At 37.4% G+C, this 22,980-nt stretch overlaps 2 protein-coding genes across 5 annotated transcripts; one reads left to right on the top strand and one right to left on the bottom strand.

Moving 5' to 3' along the window:
• Positions 1-157: 157 nt before the first annotated feature.
• Positions 158-14,675, bottom strand: etfa (electron transfer flavoprotein subunit alpha). Its single transcript, XM_026202792.1, has 12 exons — positions 14,527-14,675; positions 13,620-13,769; positions 13,455-13,536; positions 13,222-13,304; positions 11,479-11,578; positions 10,599-10,709; positions 10,247-10,348; positions 7,099-7,167; positions 6,911-6,993; positions 3,425-3,490; positions 2,849-2,929; positions 158-814 (listed from the first exon to the last, which is right to left on the bottom strand). The coding sequence occupies exons 1-12, from the start codon at positions 14,563-14,565 to the stop codon at positions 779-781; spliced, it is 1,002 nt and encodes a 333-aa protein (XP_026058577.1). The 5' UTR covers positions 14,566-14,675; the 3' UTR covers positions 158-778.
• A 2,194-nt stretch (positions 14,676-16,869) lies between these two features.
• isl2a (ISL LIM homeobox 2a) lies at positions 16,870-22,959 on the top strand. 4 transcript variants are annotated; one of them, XM_026202786.1, is made up of 6 exons: positions 16,900-17,434; positions 17,851-18,040; positions 18,916-19,181; positions 20,192-20,475; positions 21,210-21,411; positions 22,106-22,959. In XM_026202786.1, the coding sequence occupies exons 1-6, from the start codon at positions 17,377-17,379 to the stop codon at positions 22,135-22,137; spliced, it is 1,032 nt and encodes a 343-aa protein (XP_026058571.1). In that variant the 5' UTR covers positions 16,900-17,376; the 3' UTR covers positions 22,138-22,959. The 4 variants fall into 4 exon arrangements, with proteins under 4 accessions (XP_026058572.1, XP_026058571.1, XP_026058569.1 ...); XM_026202784.1 differs by having other exon boundaries at positions 16,926-17,434; positions 21,210-21,377; XM_026202785.1 differs by having other exon boundaries at positions 16,976-17,434; positions 18,916-19,178; positions 21,210-21,377.
• The last annotated feature ends 21 nt before the right edge of the window (positions 22,960-22,980 follow it).

Genomic DNA, 22,980 nt, shown 5'->3' with positions numbered 1-22,980 from the left:
TTCTAGTGTCATTTTTGTATGTGTGCGTCAGGATTGTCGTAGTAGTAAGGATGTGTATGCTAAAGCAATATTACTTGTTCTGTCTTCTAGTTTGCAGAATGCCAAAATATGCAGTATAATGGTCATGTGAGAATGAGTAACAAAACCAAAGCACAAGTACAAGCAGAAGAATGTTTATTGGATCATTTCAGTGAACATCCAGGGCCAGACAGCTACCTTATTAAAATAAAACAAACAGCAAGTTACTTCCACAAATTGAAGACAATATGTAAAGACCACCATAAGACAGCCATCTACCACTGCTGGATAAATGAGCTCTACTCCACGAGCTCAGTATACAGCAGGGGGTGTCCAATCCTGCTTCTGGAGGGCCAAGGCCTGCATAATTTAGCGCTGACACACAAGCCAGGATGTTTCTAGTGATCCCTGAAGATCCTTATTAGCTGGCCCAGGTGTTTAATTAGGTTTGGAGCTGAACTGAAGCAGGACAGTGGGTATCCGGGAGGAACTTAGACAACCCTGAATTAGCCAAAGACTATAACAATTATTGTTAAAAACCCATCTTTGAAAACATAACACCTCCGGCCATGTGTCTGTCACTTAATGCTTTTATTAAAAGAAGTGGTTTAATGTTTACATGATCTATTGTAAGTACATATAGGTGTTCTGGAGAACAATCACATTCAGGAAGTGAGCATCAGTGGAGCGCTGGCTCGGAGCTTCTTAAGGCAGGTTCCTAGTGGAGTTCTCCAGGTGAGTACCAGCTTCCTGAGGAGTATCACTTTTTCAAGGCTTCGGTCAACTCGGGTACAACCTAGAAATGGATACATTGATACATAAACTGGCCCAACTCTTTCAAAACCCTGGCATTTTTTTACACCTGGTATTAAGATGCGTTTCTGATCCAATGCCAAATGGACAAAGCTACATACAAGTGTAAACAGGACCTGAAACATTTTGAGCGAGTCCACTTTTGACCATTTACACTTCTCCAGTTTCACCTGGAATGAGTCCCAGACCACCTCCAGTAGTTTGAGTGATCAGATTTTGAAAGCATTCCGAAGGGCATTTATACCTGGTCTTTTCATGATCAATAGCATTTATGATTAAAGGAAATGCATGAAGTGACCAGGTGTAAACAGGCCCTAAAATGCATTCGACTGGATTGCTATCATCTACTTGTGATCCGATTGACCAAAACCAAGTGTAAACAAGATCCCTTAAAGCAGAACCCATTTATATCCATCAAACTTTTCTCCACTGTTTAAGCCCCCTAGGCACAATGGTTATCATTGGAGAACAATATGTCGAGTTTCCCATCCAAAAAGGTGCTCCTGTATTCCAGAGCGCCCTGAAAAACAACATCATCGCCCCAATATGTCCCCGGCTCACTTTTCAATCTAAGGAAGGAGGAGAAAGCCCATACATTTTAATCAGTTATCTGAGGAGTGATCATGTGTAAGCTGATCGCCAGCACTGGCCATCATCAGCAATCACTTTTACACAGTTTACCTGCACACCTGTGTCTAGCACCGCACCGCCTGAATAAAAGATGAACGACAGGGCAAACACAGGGAAATAAAGGATGCTAGCGTTACACGAGGTAAACACCAACAACAGATGGACGTGGTGTGTGTGTGTGTGTGTGTGGCAGCCCTCTGGCACCGTGAGCGCGTGTGCCAGCTTGAACTACGGCGCTCAGCCATGCGTGTAAAGCTCTGGTGAGAGGAGACAGAAAATAAAGGTGAAAAACTACACCTGCACACTTGTGCCGACTATCAATTACTTTTCTGCTCCAAAAGCAGGAGACGTTGTGTACAAGGCTTCTGGTTGGAGCCACGAGTCGCCACTGATTAATTCAGCAACTCAATAATGCAGAAGTTGCACACTCTCCATTAGGTGGAATAATGCTCCCTGCAAAATGTAAAAGGGAAATATGGGACAGCTTTTTTGAGTCACAAGCTTTTGGTTGTAGATGGGGTTTGGCTGAAGAAATTAATACCGGGTTATTTGAAATTTACAATGCTATTCATAATAAACTTGAACGGTACTGCTGACTGTCTGAGCCACTGGATTAAAAAGTCTGGTGACCTGGTGAGGATCTTGTGTGCAAATGTGATCGGTGTCTTTTTGTGATCTTTCCAGTTACATAAACTTTAGCCTTAATTGGAGCTTCAAATAGCAAAAGGTGTATCCCTGTTCAGAGGAATTTGGCCCATTTTTATTTTTTGACACTTTTATTGATAAAAAAAGAAGTTCGGATAGGGATGGTGTCACATCAGTTATCCTTTTACATTTAATACTTGCATTTAATCAATGCATATAAATAAATTCTTAAACTAAATTAAATATACTGTTAACATGACGTTTCATGTAACTAAACTGAATTTGAAAACATCAGATGTTACAATAACTAATAATAGAAAACAATCATTATGGTGAAATTATTTACACCATTATTCTAAATGATTATAGGCTGATCAAAAAAAAAAATCTAGGAATATTAATCCTATAACAACACCTAAATATAAAAATTATAATACAAGATAACAAAATATGTACCGTAATCAAATAAAAATTTGAATGAAAAATGTTATTCTAAAAACAACAGATGTTACAATAAGAAATATATATAAAAAAAATACAATTATAATAAAATTATATAAACTCATTAATGATTATCGGCTGATCAATAATAATTCTACAAAAAAAACCTTTTTTTTAAACACTGGGATACACGTACAGTATATATATATATATATATATATATATATATATATATATATATATATATATATATATATTTAGTTATTTATTGCTAGGTCATAACTACAACTAGGAATCTTACCTTAAACAGATCTGCCACTAGGCCATAGTCAGCCACCTGAAAAATGGGGGCTTCTGGGTCCTTGTTGATGGCCACAATGGTCTGTAAAACAATTGAGTAAATTATTTAGCATGGTGGGCTGTGTTGAATAGAAAGCCTCTATGAGTTGAGCGCTGATGGACTGGTCTCCATAATTCCCAAAAGTCAATTCCCAGTAGTAACAAAAGATGCTAACACATTATTCCTGTAAACATCTCATCAACATGAGGATGATGCTCCGAAATACAACATATGGAGGAAGATGGTTGTGACGGCCTCTGACAGATAAAGCAGTGCTTCCAGAAACTCTGTTCCAGAGATGTGGATTGGAAAATGCAGATGAATTATGGATGCAGGTAAAAGGCTCCTCCAGATCGCTTTTAAAACACTCGAATACAGCGTCACACTTAAGAGTGAGTTAACTTAACGTATTCTGGAGACAATGCTGGTCATGGAGGGGGGGGGTCCTCTGATTGCAAATGTTATCACAAAAAATGATATCATCTTTGTGTACTGCTGTGTGTGGGTGTGTATTGTGACATGCATCACTAACTGTACCTTGCTATCCTTCATTCCAGCAAGATGTTGGATCGCTCCAGAAATGCCAACCGCAATGTACAGCTCCTGTGTAGTCATCAAAAAACTATATGAATTATTTAAAAAAAAAAGAGAAATCTCAGACAAATCAGCAATTTATCGCACTTTTGAAATGGTCACATTTATGACTGCCCATATTTGCATTTCCCTGCCTATTCAGTACTCAGCGTGTAAAAACTACTACTAAGTAACAAATCATAACCGAGGTCATTTACATAAATCTTAAAGGTACAGGATCAGCGAAAAGACCAAAAAGGCTCTTGAAATATAAATTACAGTTGTTTTTGTGTTTAAGAAATTTTAAATACAATAACTGGAGAGATCTATCTATATTTACATTCTGGCTAATAGTTGTGTATTATATTCAATTAAAATTATATTACTTTCTAAACATTTCAACATTAATCAACCATAAAGCAAATCAAATTATTTCTCTCATTTACCTAACAAACACATTAAAAGAAATTATTCTCTCTTCACGTGTAAAAGGAGCCAGTTATGAATTACTTGTGACAGGAAGCTCATTTAATATGCTTTCAGAATCATGTTGTGCACAAGCCTGATTGGCTGGCGCCCCTGGCAACAATATGGTGTGCCATGTTTCAATTAGCAGCACTTCAAATAAACTGCAACAAGCCTGGTGCTTAAAATTGAATCATGAGCTAGACTCCTGCTTGTGTGTTTCACAGAAGTGAGACTGAAAACCCTCAACAAGCGCCAGTTTAGCAGCATCACAGATGTTTAAAGCTGTAAATCGGAGCTCAACCGGGCAGGATCTCGGCGTGGGCTCGGAAGCACTCTGCGGACCTCTCGTCCCGGAGCACAGGCCACAACATCCTCACAATTACTCAAAAGAGGAGCACTTGGGGGATGTGGCCGGGAGCTCCCCCTCGCCTCCACCCTGGTCCCGAGGGAGTGGTACATCAGTGGCTCTCAGCTTAATGCACTGTCCCATGAATATTTCAGTGCAGTTTAATGTGGCAGCGGCTCTCTCCCGGGGACCGAACACGCGGCCGGCAGGAGCACTAAAAGCCAGAGGGAGAGGAAGAAGGCAGGGCTGGTGTCTCAGATGGGCTGAAGTGATGGAGACCAGAAAATACTGGATCTCAAGATCTACAGGAGGATGTAGTGGGTGGTGGAGAAACGTTTGCTGAAGATTTCTTGTAGTTTCAGATAACTGTTGCAAAGCATCTAAAAGCCAATATCCAATAACCTTCCCCATTTACCTCATGAATTAAATTTTATTTTTTATCAAAATGTAACCTCTCTATCTCTAAAACACTTTTTCTGCTAAGGTAACAAATATATATATATATATATATATATATATATATATATATATATATATATATATATATATATATATATATATATATATATATTAGGGGTGTAACGATACGCGTATTCGTATTGAACCGTTCGGTACGACGCTTTCGGTTCGGTACGCGGTACGCATTATGTATACCGAACGGTTCGTTGGAGTAATTAATTATATTTGAAAAAAAAAAAAAAAGAGAGAGAAAGAAATATAATGATATGCGTTCAACAAGGTAGCCCAATAACCCAAACAACGTAACAGGCAACGCCCCTGACACTCCCGAAGAAGAAAAAAACACCATCTTATATGTTTATGTTAGGCTACTCAGCAGGCGCTCGCTCACTCAGTACGCGCTGAAGGCTCGTTGCAAAATAGCCAATGCGTTTAACAGACTAGAAATGAGAAGATCCTCCAATAACCAACAGGTCTGGTGTTTGGGTGCACTTTGGATTCCCTTTAAGCTATAATGGTGATGGCAAGAGAGTGGTGGATAAAAAAACAACGGTATGTCGCATCTGCAACATGACAGGGTACACCAGCGGGATTACAAAAAAAAACAAAAAAAAAAACAGCGGGAATATCTGGGATATATGCGTCAGTACTATCTGGGAAAGACGAAAAAAGGAGAAACATGCACGCAGCAAACTATCCCTGCAGCATTTAGACACTATAGCTTACAGGGAATCCAACCCAAACACCAGACCTGTTGGTTATTTTAGGATCTTATATTTCTGGTCTGTTAAATGCATTAGACATTTTGCAACGAGCCTTCAGCGCGTGCTGAGTGAGCGAGCGCCTTAGGGGCCGTTCACATATCGTGCCTAAAAACGCATGGAAAACGCTAAGCGCGTCTTTCTCCTGAGGCGTCTGTCTTTGCTAAGCAACAATGACGTGCTCTCTCCATGAGACGCGGAAATTTCAGCGAAGGATAAATGGATTTGCAGCTCTAAAAATCGCTTGCAGTAGCTCTGCTACTGAATTTATTTCAAAATTGCAATCCATATACAACTATGATCAGCTGTTCCTTCATCTTGGCTGAGCTCTCAACGTTGTTACGGGAAAGGATGAAGCTGATTGGTTGGTTCTTGTCACATGACCCGCGGTGCGCTTGCGGCATTCTGAAAAGTTGAGATGTTTTTACATTTTGCTGTATCTAAAACGTATCGAACCGAACCGAACCGAACCGTGACATCAGTGTATCGTATCGAACCGAACCGTGAATTTTGTGAACCGTTACTCCCCTAATATATATATATATATATATATATATATATTTTTTTTTTTTTTTACTATAATAACCCTGGTAGGGTCTAGCTAGTTCGGGACCAAATGTTGTTCTGTAATAATAAATAAACTTCGTTTAGATTTTTAAAAACATTAGCAACGGAATCTAATTCCTTCTACTAGCCAAAGCTACTCCACGTCATTCTTAAATAGTTGTATTCTCAACATCATGGTGCACATCTTTAAATGTGCATTTTACACAAATATTTTGCAAAAAAAAAAAACCTCCAAACCATGTACATCCGGTCATCAAAACATCACCCTGAGGGCTAAAAGATTACGATTAACCACAAAAGGCACATTCAATCGACCCAAAACAACACTCATCCATCTTGACTCGAGTTCATTTGACTGGACTCTTCACCAGCAGAACTCATCCGGGACTTGTTCGGGGTGAACACTAATGCACAATGGTCGTGTTGCGCCTGACAAGCTTGTCAAAACATTTAGAGAATTGGGTTTGGGGCTGATTTGCCTGGTCTGAGCTCGGGGCGCAGAGCTCCACTAATGGCTCTGGTAAATCATTCAGAAGCCAGAATGTGCCATTAACTACATCAGAACGCCTCAGAGCTCCGCTAATGTGTGGATAATGATAGCAGGGAGGTCCCACTCACAGCGGATAATGGAAAATTAACCTTTTTAAAGGGCAACACGGATCCATCTTTCTAGACTCAAACAGAAACAACAATTAGATGTTGTTGTTGTTGTTGTTGTTTTCAGAGTCAAGATGCTTTATCAAGCATAAAAACCTGGTGGTTTTATAACTTTGAGAGATTTTTTTTTTAAATCTCTGTAAAAGGCAATTTGTGCATGTGATGGACTGCAGGACACACAGCGGTACTTACAGGAGCCACAATCTTCCCAGTCTGTCCAACCTGCATGTCGTTGGGAACATAACCAGCGTCAACTGCGGCTCTGGAGGCACCGACTGCCAGAGGATTTCAGTGGTTTCATTATAAATTCATATAGCTTGATTAAAAACTAACACTGAGGATTGAACCTAGAGTAAAATCAAGAAAACAAAAGATTATACCGGCTGCGTTCAGTTTGTCAGCGAGGTCGTAGAGCAGTTTGAAGTTCTCGCCGCTCTTCAAGCCCCTCCCTGTTATGACAGAAAGACGGCAGATGGGCATAAAATATGAAATTACTGACAAGCTTATGACTCCAGAACGATCGATACGGTCTCGGTTTACTATTGATTTTCTAAGCAAAAAAATAAAAAAGGCTGGAAATTTCTAGGGAATACCCAACACCATGACCTACAGTTCACACAAACACAAAGATGATGTAGTCCCTGTGGAAAGAAGTTTCAGTTCATTGTAATTTATTGATGTTATTTTTCTTTGATTAAGCAATAAAATTAGTTTGTGCTTCGATGCTTTTATAAATCAATAAAGCTTTGTTTATAATAAAATATTAAAATACAATAAAGTACATACAAATATCAAATTACATGATATCTATATTTTTTATTATTTAATTAAGTTCAGATGCAAAAGGCTCCAAGTGCAATCTGAAATTGTCTTCTAAAAATTGGCATTTTTCTCAGGCTCCTATATTTATGTTCAATTATTTCTGAATAAACTCAATCTAATACTAAAATTGTATAGGAAGAATAAAAAGCAGCTCCTGCCAGTAAAACATGGAGGTTCCTTATTAAAAAGTAGATAGAAGTGACTCTTCTGCTTGAAAAATGGTGTAGTGAAGTGATATAGCTAAGGTTGCAAAGGGGCAGAAAATCTCCAGTAAAATTCCATGGGAATTTTGAAAATATTCCACATTTAAAAAAATAACCAAGGCCCGTATTCATAAAGATTCTAAGAATCCTCTCAGAAAACTCTTAATTTATCTTAAAAACTTTTACGTAGGAGTCGTAGCTTAAAAGTGATTCGGGACCGATCTGAGAGCAACTCTGAGTAAGGAAAAGACAAAAACGTTCATCTTAGTGAGGAGGCAGGGTTGACCCTGTTGCTATGTATGACACAATCTTTTGAAGACTGTGATTGGTTGGTTGTCCAAGAAGAAAAAAAAAAAGAAAAAAGTGATTTTAAGTATAGGGTCTATTCTAATTCTCACTTTGAATTTCCATGAATAATTTTTCCTATTTGACCGTTCTCTCTCTCTCTCACACACACACAAAGAAACACACATTATATGTGTGTATCTAAATCCTTTTTTTTTTAATTTACCATGCTTTTAATTTCCTATAAGGTATTTGATTTGGCTTAGAAGGATAATTGTTCCACTCTTTCTAATTACAGTGATTGCGGTCTTATTAAAGTGGCGGTTTGAATGTTGGTTTTAATGTATCAAACATGGAATCAAAACCAAGAAGGACGAGAAAGCCAAACTGGACAGAGGAACAGTGTTTACTGTTAGCCCAGTTAGTGGATGAACAAGGCCATTCTTAAAGGATAATTCGGGCCGGGTGTGACCGCAAGGGACAAGAAGCAGACATGGGAGCGTATAGCACAAATTATTTACGGTTCATTCCCCCTGCTTGTGCGCACCTATAAGCCTGCTATATTCATAAATGCAGTTTTTTGAGCCTGCAAGGTGGGAATGTCCAGTGGAAACGAAATGAACTGCGAAACAATAAGATGTTCTGAAAGTGCTGTAATTGTTTGTGTGATCACTCTGCTTACAGAAGGTTGTGACAGACCCAAATCATCATATTGCATTGTTGCATTTTCCCAGTTGCCAAATATCGTAAATCTAGTGATTACTGTAATTCATATATTAAATTATAAATTATTATATAATCTATACCGTCTTATTAACTCACTGTCATCCATTGTCTGCAACACATTTCTTCTGCCTCTTCGTCTTTCTGTCATTTTCTCCCCTGCGAAAGAAACTCTTAAGCCTCTTAAAAGTCCTCGTCTGTGCTCATAACAAGTTTTACCTTGAAACCTCTTTTAAGGGTTAAGATTCTTTCTGAATTACTTTTTTCTTTACTAGGATTTTTTCTTTAATTTTAAGAGTAAACGCCCACATTTCTAAGAATTGTGTCACTAGGAGCTACTTTTTGCATTAAGATTCTTTATGAATACGGGCCCAGGAATTTATGAGAATTTACGGGAATTAATTGGAAATTGGGAGAAATTTGTAAAACTATCAAATACAAATAAATATCTTTAAAAATTGTTTGATTATAGGCTCACATGCATGCAAACTAATAATTTTTTTTTTTTTTTATGACATTTTTGGATTTTTTGGGGGGTATCTATGATGCTTTCTTCAGGATTTATTGATCAGTGAAAACTTGTGAACCGTGTTTATTCAAAATAGAGATCTTTTCTAACAATATAAGTCTTTACTATTACTTTTTTTATTAATTTAACACATCCTTGTTTAATAGAAGTATTAATTTTAAAAGAAAAGATACTGACCCCAAATTCTGAACAGTAGTGTAGTTTAAAAAAAGGATTTCTATTTTAAATAAACGCTGTTCTTTTTTCTCTTTATTCAAAGAAACATGAAAAAAAGAATCACAGGTAATAAAAAAAAATATATATATTACGGTATATATTAAACAGCACAACCATTTCCCTAAATTGTATTATAAACAAGAATATATGATTTCTGCAGAATCATGTGACACTGAAGACTGGAGTAATGATGTTCAAAATTCAGCTTTGCGTCACAGAAAAACAATATATTTTAAAAGTATTTTAAAACGGAAAACAATGTGTTTTTTAAAAAAATTGAAACACCAGTAATACTGCACAATATTACTGTTTTGTTCTGTTTTTTTATCAAATGAAGGCTTGAGGAGCAAAAGATATGCAACATTTAAAAAATAATGTTTCCAAACATTTGACCAGTACTGTACTGTGTGATAACAGAAAACAGTCTTGAGCTAGTTTATACCTCAGAAACTGTCAATGAAACAGTGCCAACTTGTGTCTAACAGAGCTTTTTCATATCTTGATTTTACTGGCTAGCTAGCTACTGTTTAAACACTTTATGGTACTTACAAGTTAAATCTGTGACCCTTGATATAGGTAGGTGAACAGGTTATCATGTTATGTTATTATACTGTAGCATGTCTTTCAATATAGCTGAAACAGTGTACTTCAGCTTTTGGGAGTTAACCATGCATTCTATAACATACATAAATTAATATTAGGATACGTTTCCTGTTGCGGATGATTGTGGTTCTAGTGCGAGGTTCTTACCTCCAGACACCACGACTTTAGCACCGGTGAGTTCTGGACGGTCACTCTTGGTTAGCGTCTGTTCCAGCCACTCAGAGACTCCAACAGGGGCAGACGGAGAGACTGCAAAGGCAACAACATCTCGTGAGGAGACGTCCAAATAAACAGGCCGAGTTGCTCAGAAATGCCCTTTACGATCCCTTTAAAGCCAACGTTTAAACAAACCAGCCCATCAAAACCTGGCAGCGGAGTGGAAGATTATATACAGCGCTAAATACTATAAACCTGTGTGTGTGGTATCAAAGTCAGCGTGACCTTAAAGCAAAACATGAACAAACAACAGTGTGTTTAACTTCTTCAAACGACTCGGTACCTTCCTCTGAAGACGCGCTGCCCCCCTCCACGGCCGCAGGTTCAAAGGAAGTGCCTCTAACGGTGAAGACCTTGACGCTTTCATTGCACTTGACTGTGCTGAGGGCATTCCCTGTGAACGAAAAAAAAAAAACGGTAAAATAAAGAGTTGTTGGAAATGACAAGAAATATCGTTAATAATAGCAAAATATATAGTATAAGACAATATAAAACAAGGATATTGAAGATCAACTTTGAATATTTACTGGTAGACTATTTTTTTTTTTTGTTAAAAGCAGCTTCGATTCTCACTTTATAATAGCTTGTGTTGAGGTCATTAATACACATTACTACATTGCACAATGAATAACATATCATCATAAAATGTCCATTCAAATACTTTTAAGATAATTTAAGAATCGGTGTTATAAATCATATGCACGGGACCTTCGTGGATCCCCCTGGTTGAAAACCTTGGACATAAACGATCACCACAAGTGGCAAACCACCACTTTTCATTTGACGCTTTGCATGAAAAACGTTTATATCGGATTTTTTTTTGCAAGTGCTTTGTGCTTGCCAAAGATAAAGTGGATGGAGTAATTAGGAAGCATTTATGGCAGTAGATTTTATGGATGAGAAACGGTGAACAGAAAAATAATACATGCAAAGTGGGACAAAAAGGCTCCAGGGTCCCCCCTTAGATTTAAAAATGAAAATCTACGATTTGTTTCGAGTCAGCTTGAGTTATTGCGGCTCTCTGTGCACAATGGCCAGACTCCTAAATCACAAACTGTGTGCCGAACAGCGAGAAGGATATGGAACAAATTATGAAGGTCATTTGAAAGCAAACAGGTTTAGAGCGAGCGTTGCATTGAGAAGTGCTACTTGCGCATGTTTACCGGCGTAAATGCTCCTCACAAAGGTGTCTGGAGACTTGATCTCAATGATATCTGAGATAGGAGCCACATCCAACTTGGCAGCCACTCTTGGAAGGAGATTCTACAAATGAAGACACATACACACCCTTATTAAAGACAAACGGATGTATCTGAAGCTCTTGGATGAGTTCGAGCCATTGAAACATGTCAAGTCTTATCTACAGATGTGGTCAGATTTGATTTGTTTGGAAATAGCATTATTTGGGCAGGCCTTGATCAAAAGCCAGTTTCACCGCATGTCTGAAAACTTAGGCCATCCTGCATCGCAGACAGAATAAATATCGTCGAGTCTGAAAAAGAGCTCTAAGTTATGTCTGGAGGTGAAAAATATTGCATAGTGGTAATTCAAGTGTTTTATATAGTGACATAATGAAACCAAATCCACCACTTAAGAATCCATCAAATGAAATAGGTTTAGCCAGTGAGGAAATTGAGACTAATACATCTCTTTGGTCTGGGGTTAGGCTACATAAGATACTGTTTAATGTATTACAATTCAATTTAAATACCATTAGATCTGCTGCCTGACAGTTTGGCTGTGGAATGACAAATAACCGTGCATATAATAGAGCCGCACTTACTGAGGACAGACTTCTCCCACTGTTGCAAAAGTCTGAAGCCTGATAGGGGCTCGGAAGTATGAGAGTTTCTAATCCATTTCCCATTTGTGCTTTTCACTTTGGGGAAATAATCAAATAAGTTTTGAACGAGAGCAACTGCAAAATCCAGCATTAAGTAAAGCTGAGCTACACTAATCATTGACGCAAACACGTGGAAAAAAGAAAAAAAAAGATCAAGGAAAGTGTATGTAAATTTGGAACAACCAAATAAAAAAAAAAAAAAAAGATCCTCAGCAACTAAAAAAAGAAAAAGAGCAAAGCTAAAAATAAAAAACTGTTTTGTATTTTGATCTTAATGTTAGCAAGCAAAACAAATTTACTTTTTTGATTCATTTAATTATCTGGTTTAAAAAAAAAAAATCACCACCCAAAAATAAAAACTAGACAAATAAGTGCATCAAAAACAGATCAAGGCAAAAAGTGAAGTTTCTTCAATTTTCTTCAATGACAAAAAAAAGGAGCAAAAATATGTAAAAGAAAAAAAAAAGTTTTTAAATTTTTTCAATTTGTCCAAACAAACAAACAAATGTTTTTTTCAATCTGATAAAACTTACACAAAAAGGGACATTTTTGCAACTGTTCAAAGTTCTTAAATCAAAACAAACATTTGTCAAATTTATCAAAGAAAAAAAACTGATTAATTATGCTAAATCTGACGAAAGCTTGTCATCATTAAAAATTAAATAAATAAAAAAAAAACAGGTAAAAATGGCAATTTAAGTAATAAAAGTTTTTCATATTAAAAAAAAAATCTAAATACAAGTAATAATACTTGATCCATGTTATACATTAAATTAAAAGGCAAATTAAGCCAAAAAGAATAATTGAGTTTTCTCAATCTGATAAAAGTTTGTCAATAAAGGTGACGACATTCAAAAGACACAGGACGGCTGAATGATAAAGTAGTTTGGATAATACAAGAGTTACATAAAAGTACAGCCACTAAAATTATAGAAGATTCTTTTTAAACACACACACACAAAAAAAAATCTAAAATCTTTTCTGGTAAAATCTTGCTCAATAATAGTAAAGACAACAACGTCACTCTTTCAGCCCATCTTCTTCGACCTCTGTCTTGATTTACCTTTCCAAAAGCAGATGCTCCCGCACAGATGTGTGTGAAACTGAACTGTTTCTGGGTTGCCAAGATGAGCGGCGTCAGCTCCTCTGTGAAAGAAAGTCTTTCATTTAAATCACTCAATACCTCCTTCCCTCATCTGTCAGGCGCTGTATGCAAAGTTACTTGTGTAAAATCAACAGTGCAACAGTTAAATACTTTCCAGATTCATGAACAAAACCAAATGAAGTTGGGTCTACCTGGCAGTAAACCTTTGTAGGCTTCATGCTGGGCGACCAGAACTTTCTTCACCCCTTGAACTTTGGACAACTGCTCTGCGACCTGTCCAGAAACCCATAATCATACCCATCAAATCACTCTTTTACACTTCTTCACAGAAATCAATGTGCGTGAACAGATAATACCTTTGCACAGTTTGTTCCAGCAACCAAACAGGACACGTCACTGCCGAGTTTCGTAGCAGCAGTGATGGCGTTCAGCGTGATGGGGGTCAGCGTCTCATTATTGTGCTCGGCAACAACCAGAGTACTCTGAAACCTCTGAATCAGAGCGGACTAGGAAGAAAAAACAGGTTTGGTTAACAACCGAATCAGATACACTAAGATATAAATATCTGGCAGGCCCTTTCACCCAAATAACTGATATGAGGTTACTATGCAGTGCAGCCAGACATTGTTCTGTAGCCCACAGAGGTCATTAGAAATCTGAGACATAAATGAGATCAGATACTACTTAGGGTCTGACCTAATATATTAACATATCAAATGCAATGTAGGTCACATTTTAAATGCACTGTAGGTCAAACAGTAACTTAAGGACAGTGAAGAGGTTTCATAGTGCACTGTTTACATATTGCATAACCTTGGACAATAGTTAGCCAGTGGTTTATTAACTAATCATATACCAGTGCCTTAAAATGTTATGAATCGTGTCGTGTTCATGAAATACTGAAATATTGTTCAAAAGGTCAATATTTGTGTTTAGAACTATAAAAAGCTATGAGAATATGATACTTAACATTTAGACGCCTAGCTAGAATACTACACACCCATTAAAAATAGGTTAGCAAGGTAACCAAACGTTTTAATGATCACATGTCAAAAACAACACAATAAAATAAGGTTACTTGGAAAGAAACAGCAGTTTAGTAACATTTTGCACAACTTCTGGAGAACTGAATGAGCGAGTTAGCCAGCATGCTAAGCTATTCATTCAAGTGTATTTCTGTCTAGAAAGCGTAGAGAGAACGAGTAACAGCTTTAAATTAAAGTCTGCAGTGGTTAATGCATCGTTTCGAAGGATTTGTCTTACCAGCTGCCTGAGATGTGTCTTGTTTAATGCTTTGAGCATGATTGCAGCAGCACACTGTCACTGCTTTAGTAACAGAGGACAGAGGTTGAGTTGAGTTCTCGCGAGATCATAAAATGCACGCCTCCCCTCTTGTAACAGCTCAAATGTGGTTTTCTCTGTGGTAATGTTCCTCGGGAAATGTGCGTATCGTCAAAAATATATGTTTAATAAAAAGAATAAGCAATTAAATATACGCAGAAATCTAAATAAATTATATAGCTGTCTAATAGCATAGTGGGCGGAGCCGGTGTATATTTAATTAGTGGGTGTGGTTTAATAGCTTTGACAATCTGTGGAGCTTCTAGCTCAAACAGAGCTGCTTTTACACGGAGACTGTAAACCTAACGGGGTGTTACGTTTAACATGTAACATGGTTACATTTTTATGACTTTATTTATAATTGTATATTATAGGCAGTGGCTTATCCTTGGAAACAGCTGCCCCAACAGCTTATTTCCTCTATTAAGCAATAGCCTAATGCATCAGGGTATGAATATGAACTTTTTCAGTAGCTACTTTTAGGGGTATGTTTTTTTTTTTTTTACTACTTTAATTCTATGTAGGAATTTATTGATTTGATAGACTGTTTAGATGTTGCTTTGCATTCACGTGCAAAATAAAGTAATTGCAAAAAAAAATAAAAAAGTTAGATTATTGATTATTGATGATTATTGTTTATTTATGGATTTTTGCATGTAGTTATTCAAATAAGCATTTGACGTTGAAGATAGGCTGTTCGATAAAACCATAAAATAAAAATACAGGCTAAAATCATAAATATGTTATAGGCTACACGCTTTTTCAGAAAAAAGATAGCTTGCTATTTGTGAACATTTTTAGGCCTTTTAACACATTATAAAAAGCCGACACGACTAAATGTTTCAACTACGATTAATGCAAATGAAAAGCGAATATTGTGTTCTGTATGCAATCTGACGTCTCTTTTCGACCCCCTCATGGAGACAAACATGGTTTCTTAGTGTAGTCTGAATTAAATGTATTTGTGTGCTGGGTTAAGAGTCAAAGGTGAGGCTCGATACGATACAACACGACTTTCAACATGATTGTCCGATTCATTTTTAGGGTGCAATAAACGAAATTATTCATTATGATCGGTTTTTTAAAAAGCCTGCGTGTGTAGCCTACTTTAATCCACATTAAAGATAATGGAGAAGAGGTGCTAGCCTACAAATATGACAAAGGTACAGAGTAAAAGATTTACATTTAAGAGAGAAACACGAATTATTCGCAATAAATGCAGTTTAATTTAAGGTGCGTATCGTTATTAACGGTTATAAGCAAATATGTGCTCTGGATCACTTCTTCTTACATTTTCAATACAAGCAGAAGACGAATAATATATTTAATGTAGGTAAATTATGATAGTTTTGATAATTACGCATAAAGAAGCAACGGATTTGAAACACGTTTTATTCGCAGTCGAATTACATTTTTAAGATTCCTTATATCTACTCAAGCCATGATTTTTTTTTATATGCACTGCTGTAATTTAGCAATGTTGTTTATCACATATTTAGTAAGTTATTTTCTACCTGAATTCTCTATCTTATTTTTTTTACTCCAAAGGCTTGGAATGGCAGAAATGTAACTAAACTGTATTACAGTACATATCTGACATATCAAACGTTATGTGATGTTATTTTGATGTCCAGAAGGGGGCTCGCTAGAACACAGACTTAAACTCATATGGATTCACCTACAGAGAAAAGCACTGAAGACGAAACATAGCCGATGTGTTCCAATTTGTTTTGAGAAAGCGCTAATTTTACAGAATATGCCTATATATATATATATATATATATATATATATATATATATATATATATATATATATATATATATAATAGTCAACACTTGAAGTTGATCAAAAAAGATCATCACATTTGTCGTAAGACAAGAACGCAATTTGGTTTTATAGTTTTTTTTGGCAGACTGTATGGTTTTAGGAGAACTTTGATGAAAGGTGTGTGTGTGTGTGTAGTCTACGTATGTGTATTAGTTATTATGTTATAGGCCAGGTTACTTTAATCAAATGCAGTTTAAACCCGACAACATTTCACTTAGCCTACATGTAAAATAAAAGAATAAGCCCAAAAGAGGCTTCGCGTGGTGTAACAACGACCCTTAGCTGTTATAAATTCACTGTAAACCACGTCTTCTTGGGGCTTATTGCGTTTATGCAGCGGTTATTCCATTTACGTAGTAAGGTATCACAAAATAAAACAGTGCAAATAAAGTGTAATGATATTAATAATAATAATAATAATAATAATAATAATAAACATTATTCTTCCGCCAAACATTGCAGTTCCTCAGAATCGGTTGTGGTTGCAACAGAGTGGTTGCCAAGCAACACACAAACGTAAACAAAGGTGTATGTTTGTGGAGTAATTTAAAACAGCTTGGAACGCGGCTCAATCAGTCAAAAACATTCCCAGTTAAATGCATTTCAGCTACTTTTCGTGTTTGCCTGCTCACTGTAGCCCTCCGTACTGTCTCACAGTTATGTTTGGACAAGCAGAAGTGTGAGTTTAATCTTCAGTTCCTCGGTATCCAACATTCAAAGCATGTCCAGTGGTCTGAGCTCCGCTCCGCGCTGCTGCTCCTCGCGGGATCGAGCGTGGGTCCGGGTTTGCATGTGACGTCAGGGCCCGGTGACGTCAGAGCCAGTGTCTGTCTGTGTGTTGCTCTTCCCACAGGCTCTTCGGCCAGAAGTTATTAGTCAGCTCGGGACGAGGCAGTTTCCCATTCCATTTCCTCATCTGTAGGCTTCTGCCTTAACCCTCCTGTATGGTGGATATTCTACCCCATCCTTCTTTCTTGGGTGATATGGGGGATCATTCAAAAAGTAAGTGCTGGATGTTTATTTTGCGAGTTTTTCCTTATTGCACAAGTCTGAATATCGTTAAATGCAAAATTATGTTTTTGGCTACTTTGCACCGTTTTGCAAACAATAATGACATTTAATATTTTCAAAAGCTAGTAATGCATTAATAACATGTAATATTTTCCTCCTAAATAAAAAAAAGAAAAAAGAACACGACATGTTTGCAAACTGTTTTTGGTGCAGCCAAAAACACGAACGATTATAATGAAATCAAACTGAAGGAATCGACATTTTGTGGTCTAGCGACATTCAAAACAAGGATGCATGTGTGAAAAATGAGCTCTTATGTAGCCTATAATGATATATTTGCACGACGCCGGTGTTTTGTGGGATTGGGGTGCAGTCAGTGGACACTAATCCCTGCTTTTCATATCCAGAGAAGTCTGGGATCGCCATGTGTGTAGGCTGTGGAAGTCAGATCCACGATCAGTACATCCTGCGAGTGTCCCCGGACCTGGAGTGGCACGCAGCCTGTCTGAAGTGCGCAGAGTGCAGTCAGTATCTGGACGAGACGTGCACTTGCTTCGTCCGGGACGGAAAGACTTATTGCAAGAGAGATTACGTACGGTACGAACCTCTCAATATTTGTGATTTCACGGCTTTGGAATTCCGTCGAGGCCCGTTTTACACAGATTCTTGACACGAACAGATCTAGAGATATGGGAAACTGTGCAATAAACGAATAAAAAGCCTTTTTGGGAAGGTAAAAATATAGAATACAATTATATCATCTAGCTATTAGGTATACTAGCTATACTACAATATATAATACAATTGTAAAACAAAGCAAACAAAACATAGCTAAGATATCTAGCGGAAATAGTTTTGTGTTTTGTTTTTACGCAAAATTCCAATTGCATGTAAATATTTCATGGGGAAGCCTGTTTGGTTAATATATTACAGTCGTGTTTGATTTAGGCTTGCCATGCTTCTTTTCTAGTACCGGTGTTTGTTCAGCTTTGTTTTCAAGTTTGCTTTGTAAAGAAATGTAATCCCGTTGGCAACAGTTTCTGTAAAGCCTCTTGGTGATGCATTATAACGTGTTCATTGTGTCTAATACACATCAACTGCATGCTCTAATAAATATAGGCATCCTCCTATAGCCTAACACACTAACGTATAATTTTGTAAAGACTATAATGTATTAAAACAATTTGTCAAGCACTCAGAGTTATAATGCATAGCCTCTTTAAACTCGTTTGCGCACATAAATAAATGCGTAAATGTGCTTACAAATATTCATGAAAGAATAAATGCATGTAAGCTATTATAAATATGTAGTTTATTATTTTTTTATAGGCTAATGCATTGTATAGATGCTTTGAGAAAAGAGTTAGGCCTGTAGTTGTGTTTACGGTTCATCTTAAAATTAAGCTGAGGTGGGCTGAACGATTTTGGAAACGAACACTAAAATAAGCAAATGTTTCTTCTGGAAACTGCAGGTTATTCGGGATCAAATGCGCCAAATGTAACGTCGGTTTCTGCAGCAGTGACCTGGTGATGAGGGCCCGGGATAACGTCTATCACATGGAGTGTTTCAGATGCTCGGTGTGCAGCAGGCATCTGCTCCCGGGAGATGAGTTCTCTCTGCGGGAAGAGGAGCTGCTCTGCCGCGCGGACCACGGGCTGCTGCTGGAGCGCGCTGCAGCCGGGAGCCCCATCAGTCCCGGGAACATTCACTCCAGCAGGCCCCTGCACATCCCAGGTAGCAGTTATAACACTGTAAATAATGATAAAATTACAAATAATAATTACAGTGCACAAGATACACATTCGGGGACTCGGAATTTATTAGGCTAAATAATTCAGATGCTGTAGGAAGCTAACAACAACAACAAATGTTTAACAATAACAATAATATGATACAATATTATAATACATAAATATAACAACTAATGTCGTTGTTATAGGTTTGAGACTTCTGTCTTTAATTCTGTGTGTTACAGCTATCAGCTTGAGAAACTGTTCCAGACTGAACCGAGTAGCTTGTGTTCTGTGCCTGCAGGCCAATTTGATGAGATTGTTTTCGTGTAAAATCCCTGATGGCAGACTTGTAACTGGCTGAGATTGTTTGAGGATATTCTTGATTGAATTAACATGACCTGAAATTAATCTGAAAACGGTTATTGGCATAATGATTTGAAATGATGGCCGCAGTGGTTTTCTTAGTTCATTATAACTAATAGGAAATCGCTGTAATATTGCGATCTTTTAAATCAAGTGGTCTATTATAGGCAGACATTTCAGTGCTGGCAGTTAGAAGTTGGAATTTGTTTCTTTACATTTTTTCTTTTTCTTAAATAAGCCTATTGGTTATTTAGAAGTCATATTTAGCCTAACTATAAATTTTGAACCAAAACTGCCTTTAGATCATTTGCTTTTATATCTGCATGGCTCGTTGACTTAAACAGCATTAAACCATACAAATTCTATTCTGTTCGATTATGTCACTATTAACCTTCTTATTAATTTGCAAGATGGTGCACTTATTGCATGTTATATTTTATATCCTATTTCGATCTTTGAACATTTTGCACATACAGCAAAGTTGAGAGCATATTGAAGGCCCTATGGTGTTTTGACTGACACGCACTTGGCTACAGACCGATGCGTGTATGCACAATTTAACCTTCAAGTAAGCGTGCTCTTCTGCAGTGTGTCTAAATAATGAAATGACCTCTTAAGCCGAAAAGTGATTTATACGCCTTTTATTCGCAGAACCTGTGCCAGTCCGACAGCCACCTCACCGGAACCACGTTCATAAGCAGTCTGAGAAGACCACGCGCGTGCGGACAGTATTAAACGAGAAGCAGCTTCACACTCTCCGGACGTGTTATAACGCGAACCCGCGACCGGACGCGCTGATGAAAGAACAGCTCGTGGAGATGACCGGCCTGAGCCCACGCGTCATACGAGTGTGGTTTCAAAACAAACGCTGCAAAGACAAGAAGAGGTCCATTCTTATGAAACAACTCCAGCAACAGCAGCACAGCGACAAAACGGTAGGAATAAACATTTTGCAACTCTAATGACAAATGAAATATCAAGAGGTTTAACTTAAACTTGTTTCATTGTCGACTCTGTAGGCTATTCTTCAAATAAAGTTTCTTCAGTGGTTCTCTGCAGCACATTATCAACCAAAATGTAGGCTAATCCTTATCATTGTGCTGCCTTTGTGGATTAAAAAAAATAATAATAATAACTGATGTTACCTAACAGGTTTTCTGCTTCTTCTATGATATTAGACGGGTTCTTGATCGTTTATTTTTTTATATTATCATATGTGAACGATTTAGCGTAGCCACCTGCCTACACTCTTTAAAATAAAGTTTCCAATAGAAGAACAATTTTGGGTTCCTCGGTGAAGCTTTCAATGAACACTTCTTAAAATAGGCTTTATTAAGGTTCCATGAATGTTAAAGGTTCTAAATCTGTCTATCTATCTATCTATCTATCTATCTATCTATCTATCTATCTATCTATCTATCTATCTATCTATCTATCTATCTATCTATCTATCTATCTATCTATCTATCTATCTATCTATCTATCTTCACTAAAGAGCTAGTTGTTCATAATATATATTTTACCAATCTGGCTATATTATTACATATAGCTGTGATGTTTTAAAGATTCTGGACATCTGTGAGATTCCGCTCAAAGTGTTAAGCTTCTCTGAAAGTTGAAATGTGATATCTAGTCTGTGTGTCGCTCTATCTCCTCTACATTTCTGCAGAATCTTCAGGGTCTCACGGGGACGCCTCTGGTGGCAGGCAGCCCGATTAGACATGACACCACAGTGCAGGGAAATCCTGTAGAAGTTCAGACCTATCAGCCGCCGTGGAAAGCCTTAAGCGAGTTCGCCTTACAGAGTGACCTGGACCAGCCTGCTTTCCAACAGCTGGTGAGGACTGCCACCCCCGAGCAGTTATTACCAGGCCTGTCATGCCGACTCTTTTTCTTTAAATCAAAATGATCAATCATACAATTAAAACAAATATTTCTCAATAACAATTTGTTATAGCCTATTGGCTTTGTAGGTTTGCCTTTTTTCCCCCAAATTTATATTTGGCTTAAATGTAGCCTAAAAGAAGAAATATAAATCGTACTTATTATAGTATATTTGTTAACAATGTTTTTAAGTGTTTCAGTAACTTTTAAAGTTATAGCCTATTAGCAACAAGTTTGTCTGAGCACCAACAGAGCGTTTTTCCGGCCTATATCGAACGATATACATCGGCAAAATCAACTTAATTATTTATTATAAGATTTAACTACATGTCAGAAGCGTAAGATAAAAATAAAAAATAAAAAATTGATAGTAAGCGGTTTAAAACTAGCGATAAATGACATTTTTGCTGTAAGGGCGGGAAAATAGGCTAAGCCTATCTTTGCGAACAGATCGCGCGAAATATCTAATGAATTCTTTTTCGCTGAATTACTGATCTGTAGCCTATATATTGTCATTATTTAACAGCATGCCAAAGTTGTGTAAGCTTTTGAAAATGTCAATTGCAAATCGTATGCAAAACTCTGACATTTAATCAAATTTTGTTCAAAGCTGTATATTAGCCTCAGCATGCTGACAGGAGTCAAACAGCCCTGATTCCTAACTCTCCTCCTTTTCTATAGGTGTCATTTTCCGAGTCGGGTTCGCTGGGTAACTCGTCTGGTAGTGATGTGACCTCTCTGTCATCGCAGTTACCCGACACCCCCAACAGCATGGTGCCCAGTCCCGTGGAGACGTGAGAGCCCACCGGAGGACTCCCGCCCCAGCATGCCCTCACCCGCCCTGCATGAAAACCCATCACCTCACCGCCTCAAACGGAAAAGGGATTAACCGAGATGGATTTAAACAGTTTGCCAAACGGAGGAGCCCGTCCAAGCGACTTTGGGGTTTCCAGACGTGTTACAACACTGTTTTTAAAGCATTTGGACCGCAGATCGAGGACGTCCAGCGGAATATGAACACGTTATTTTGGTTTTGATTATGGACCACTGTCAGCCTTACGAAACAACAGTCTTAACAGTGTTTATTCAAGACCATCATTGTGTAGCTTTATCAGCAAGTGGTGTTTTCCTCATAAGACAAAAATCAACGGTTTTGTCTCAATGCGCATGATCTCTCCGAAGATGTATTAAAACTGAGCTGTAAAATATTTTATCCTAACGAATGGAGCAAAGATTGTGTAAACTTCTCGATTTAAAAAAAAAAAAAAAAGTAAGTTATTGTTATTTATTGTGAGGACAACCGTCCATACCAAAAAGTGAGAAATTACCTAAATAAACGACGTTAAATGCTGTTTATGTCTGAGGAAGCCTGCATGCAAAAACAACCATATCATGTTACCTTTACATATCTTTTTATATTATAACAAGAGACACTTCAGTTACAAAGGTATACTGGTTACTGGACTGGAAATAACTGTCCAAAGATCTAGTAAAAAGAAAAAGAGCAATGTGAACAGAATTAAATAGTGAATGACATTTTCAGTGTCGTGATTTCT

Source organism: Carassius auratus, chromosome 25, assembly GCF_003368295.1.
Source record: "Carassius auratus strain Wakin chromosome 25, ASM336829v1, whole genome shotgun sequence".
NCBI classification, from domain to species: Eukaryota; Metazoa; Chordata; class Actinopteri; order Cypriniformes; family Cyprinidae; genus Carassius; species Carassius auratus.
This window is presented reverse-complemented; position numbering and strand designations above follow the sequence as displayed.

Coding starts and splice junctions, on each gene's coding strand:
- etfa (XM_026202792.1), bottom strand. CDS start 14,565: ATGCTCAAAGCATTAAACAAGACACATCTCAGGCAGCTG. Junction 11,579..13,221: donor GAGCATCTGCTTTTGGAAAG/GTAAATCAAGAC, acceptor CTTCATTTGTAG/AATCTCCTTCCAAGAGTGGC. Junction 3,491..6,910: donor CTGGGAAGATTGTGGCTCCT/GTAAGTACCGCT, acceptor ATGACTACACAG/GAGCTGTACATTGCGGTTGG.
- isl2a (XM_026202784.1), top strand. CDS start 17,377: ATGGTGGATATTCTACCCCATCCTTCTTTCTTGGGTGATATGGGGGAT. Junction 17,435..17,850: donor TATGGGGGATCATTCAAAAA/GTAAGTGCTGGA, acceptor TTTCATATCCAG/AGAAGTCTGGGATCGCCATG. Junction 21,378..22,105: donor AGCCTGCTTTCCAACAGCTG/GTGAGGACTGCC, acceptor CCTTTTCTATAG/GTGTCATTTTCCGAGTCGGG.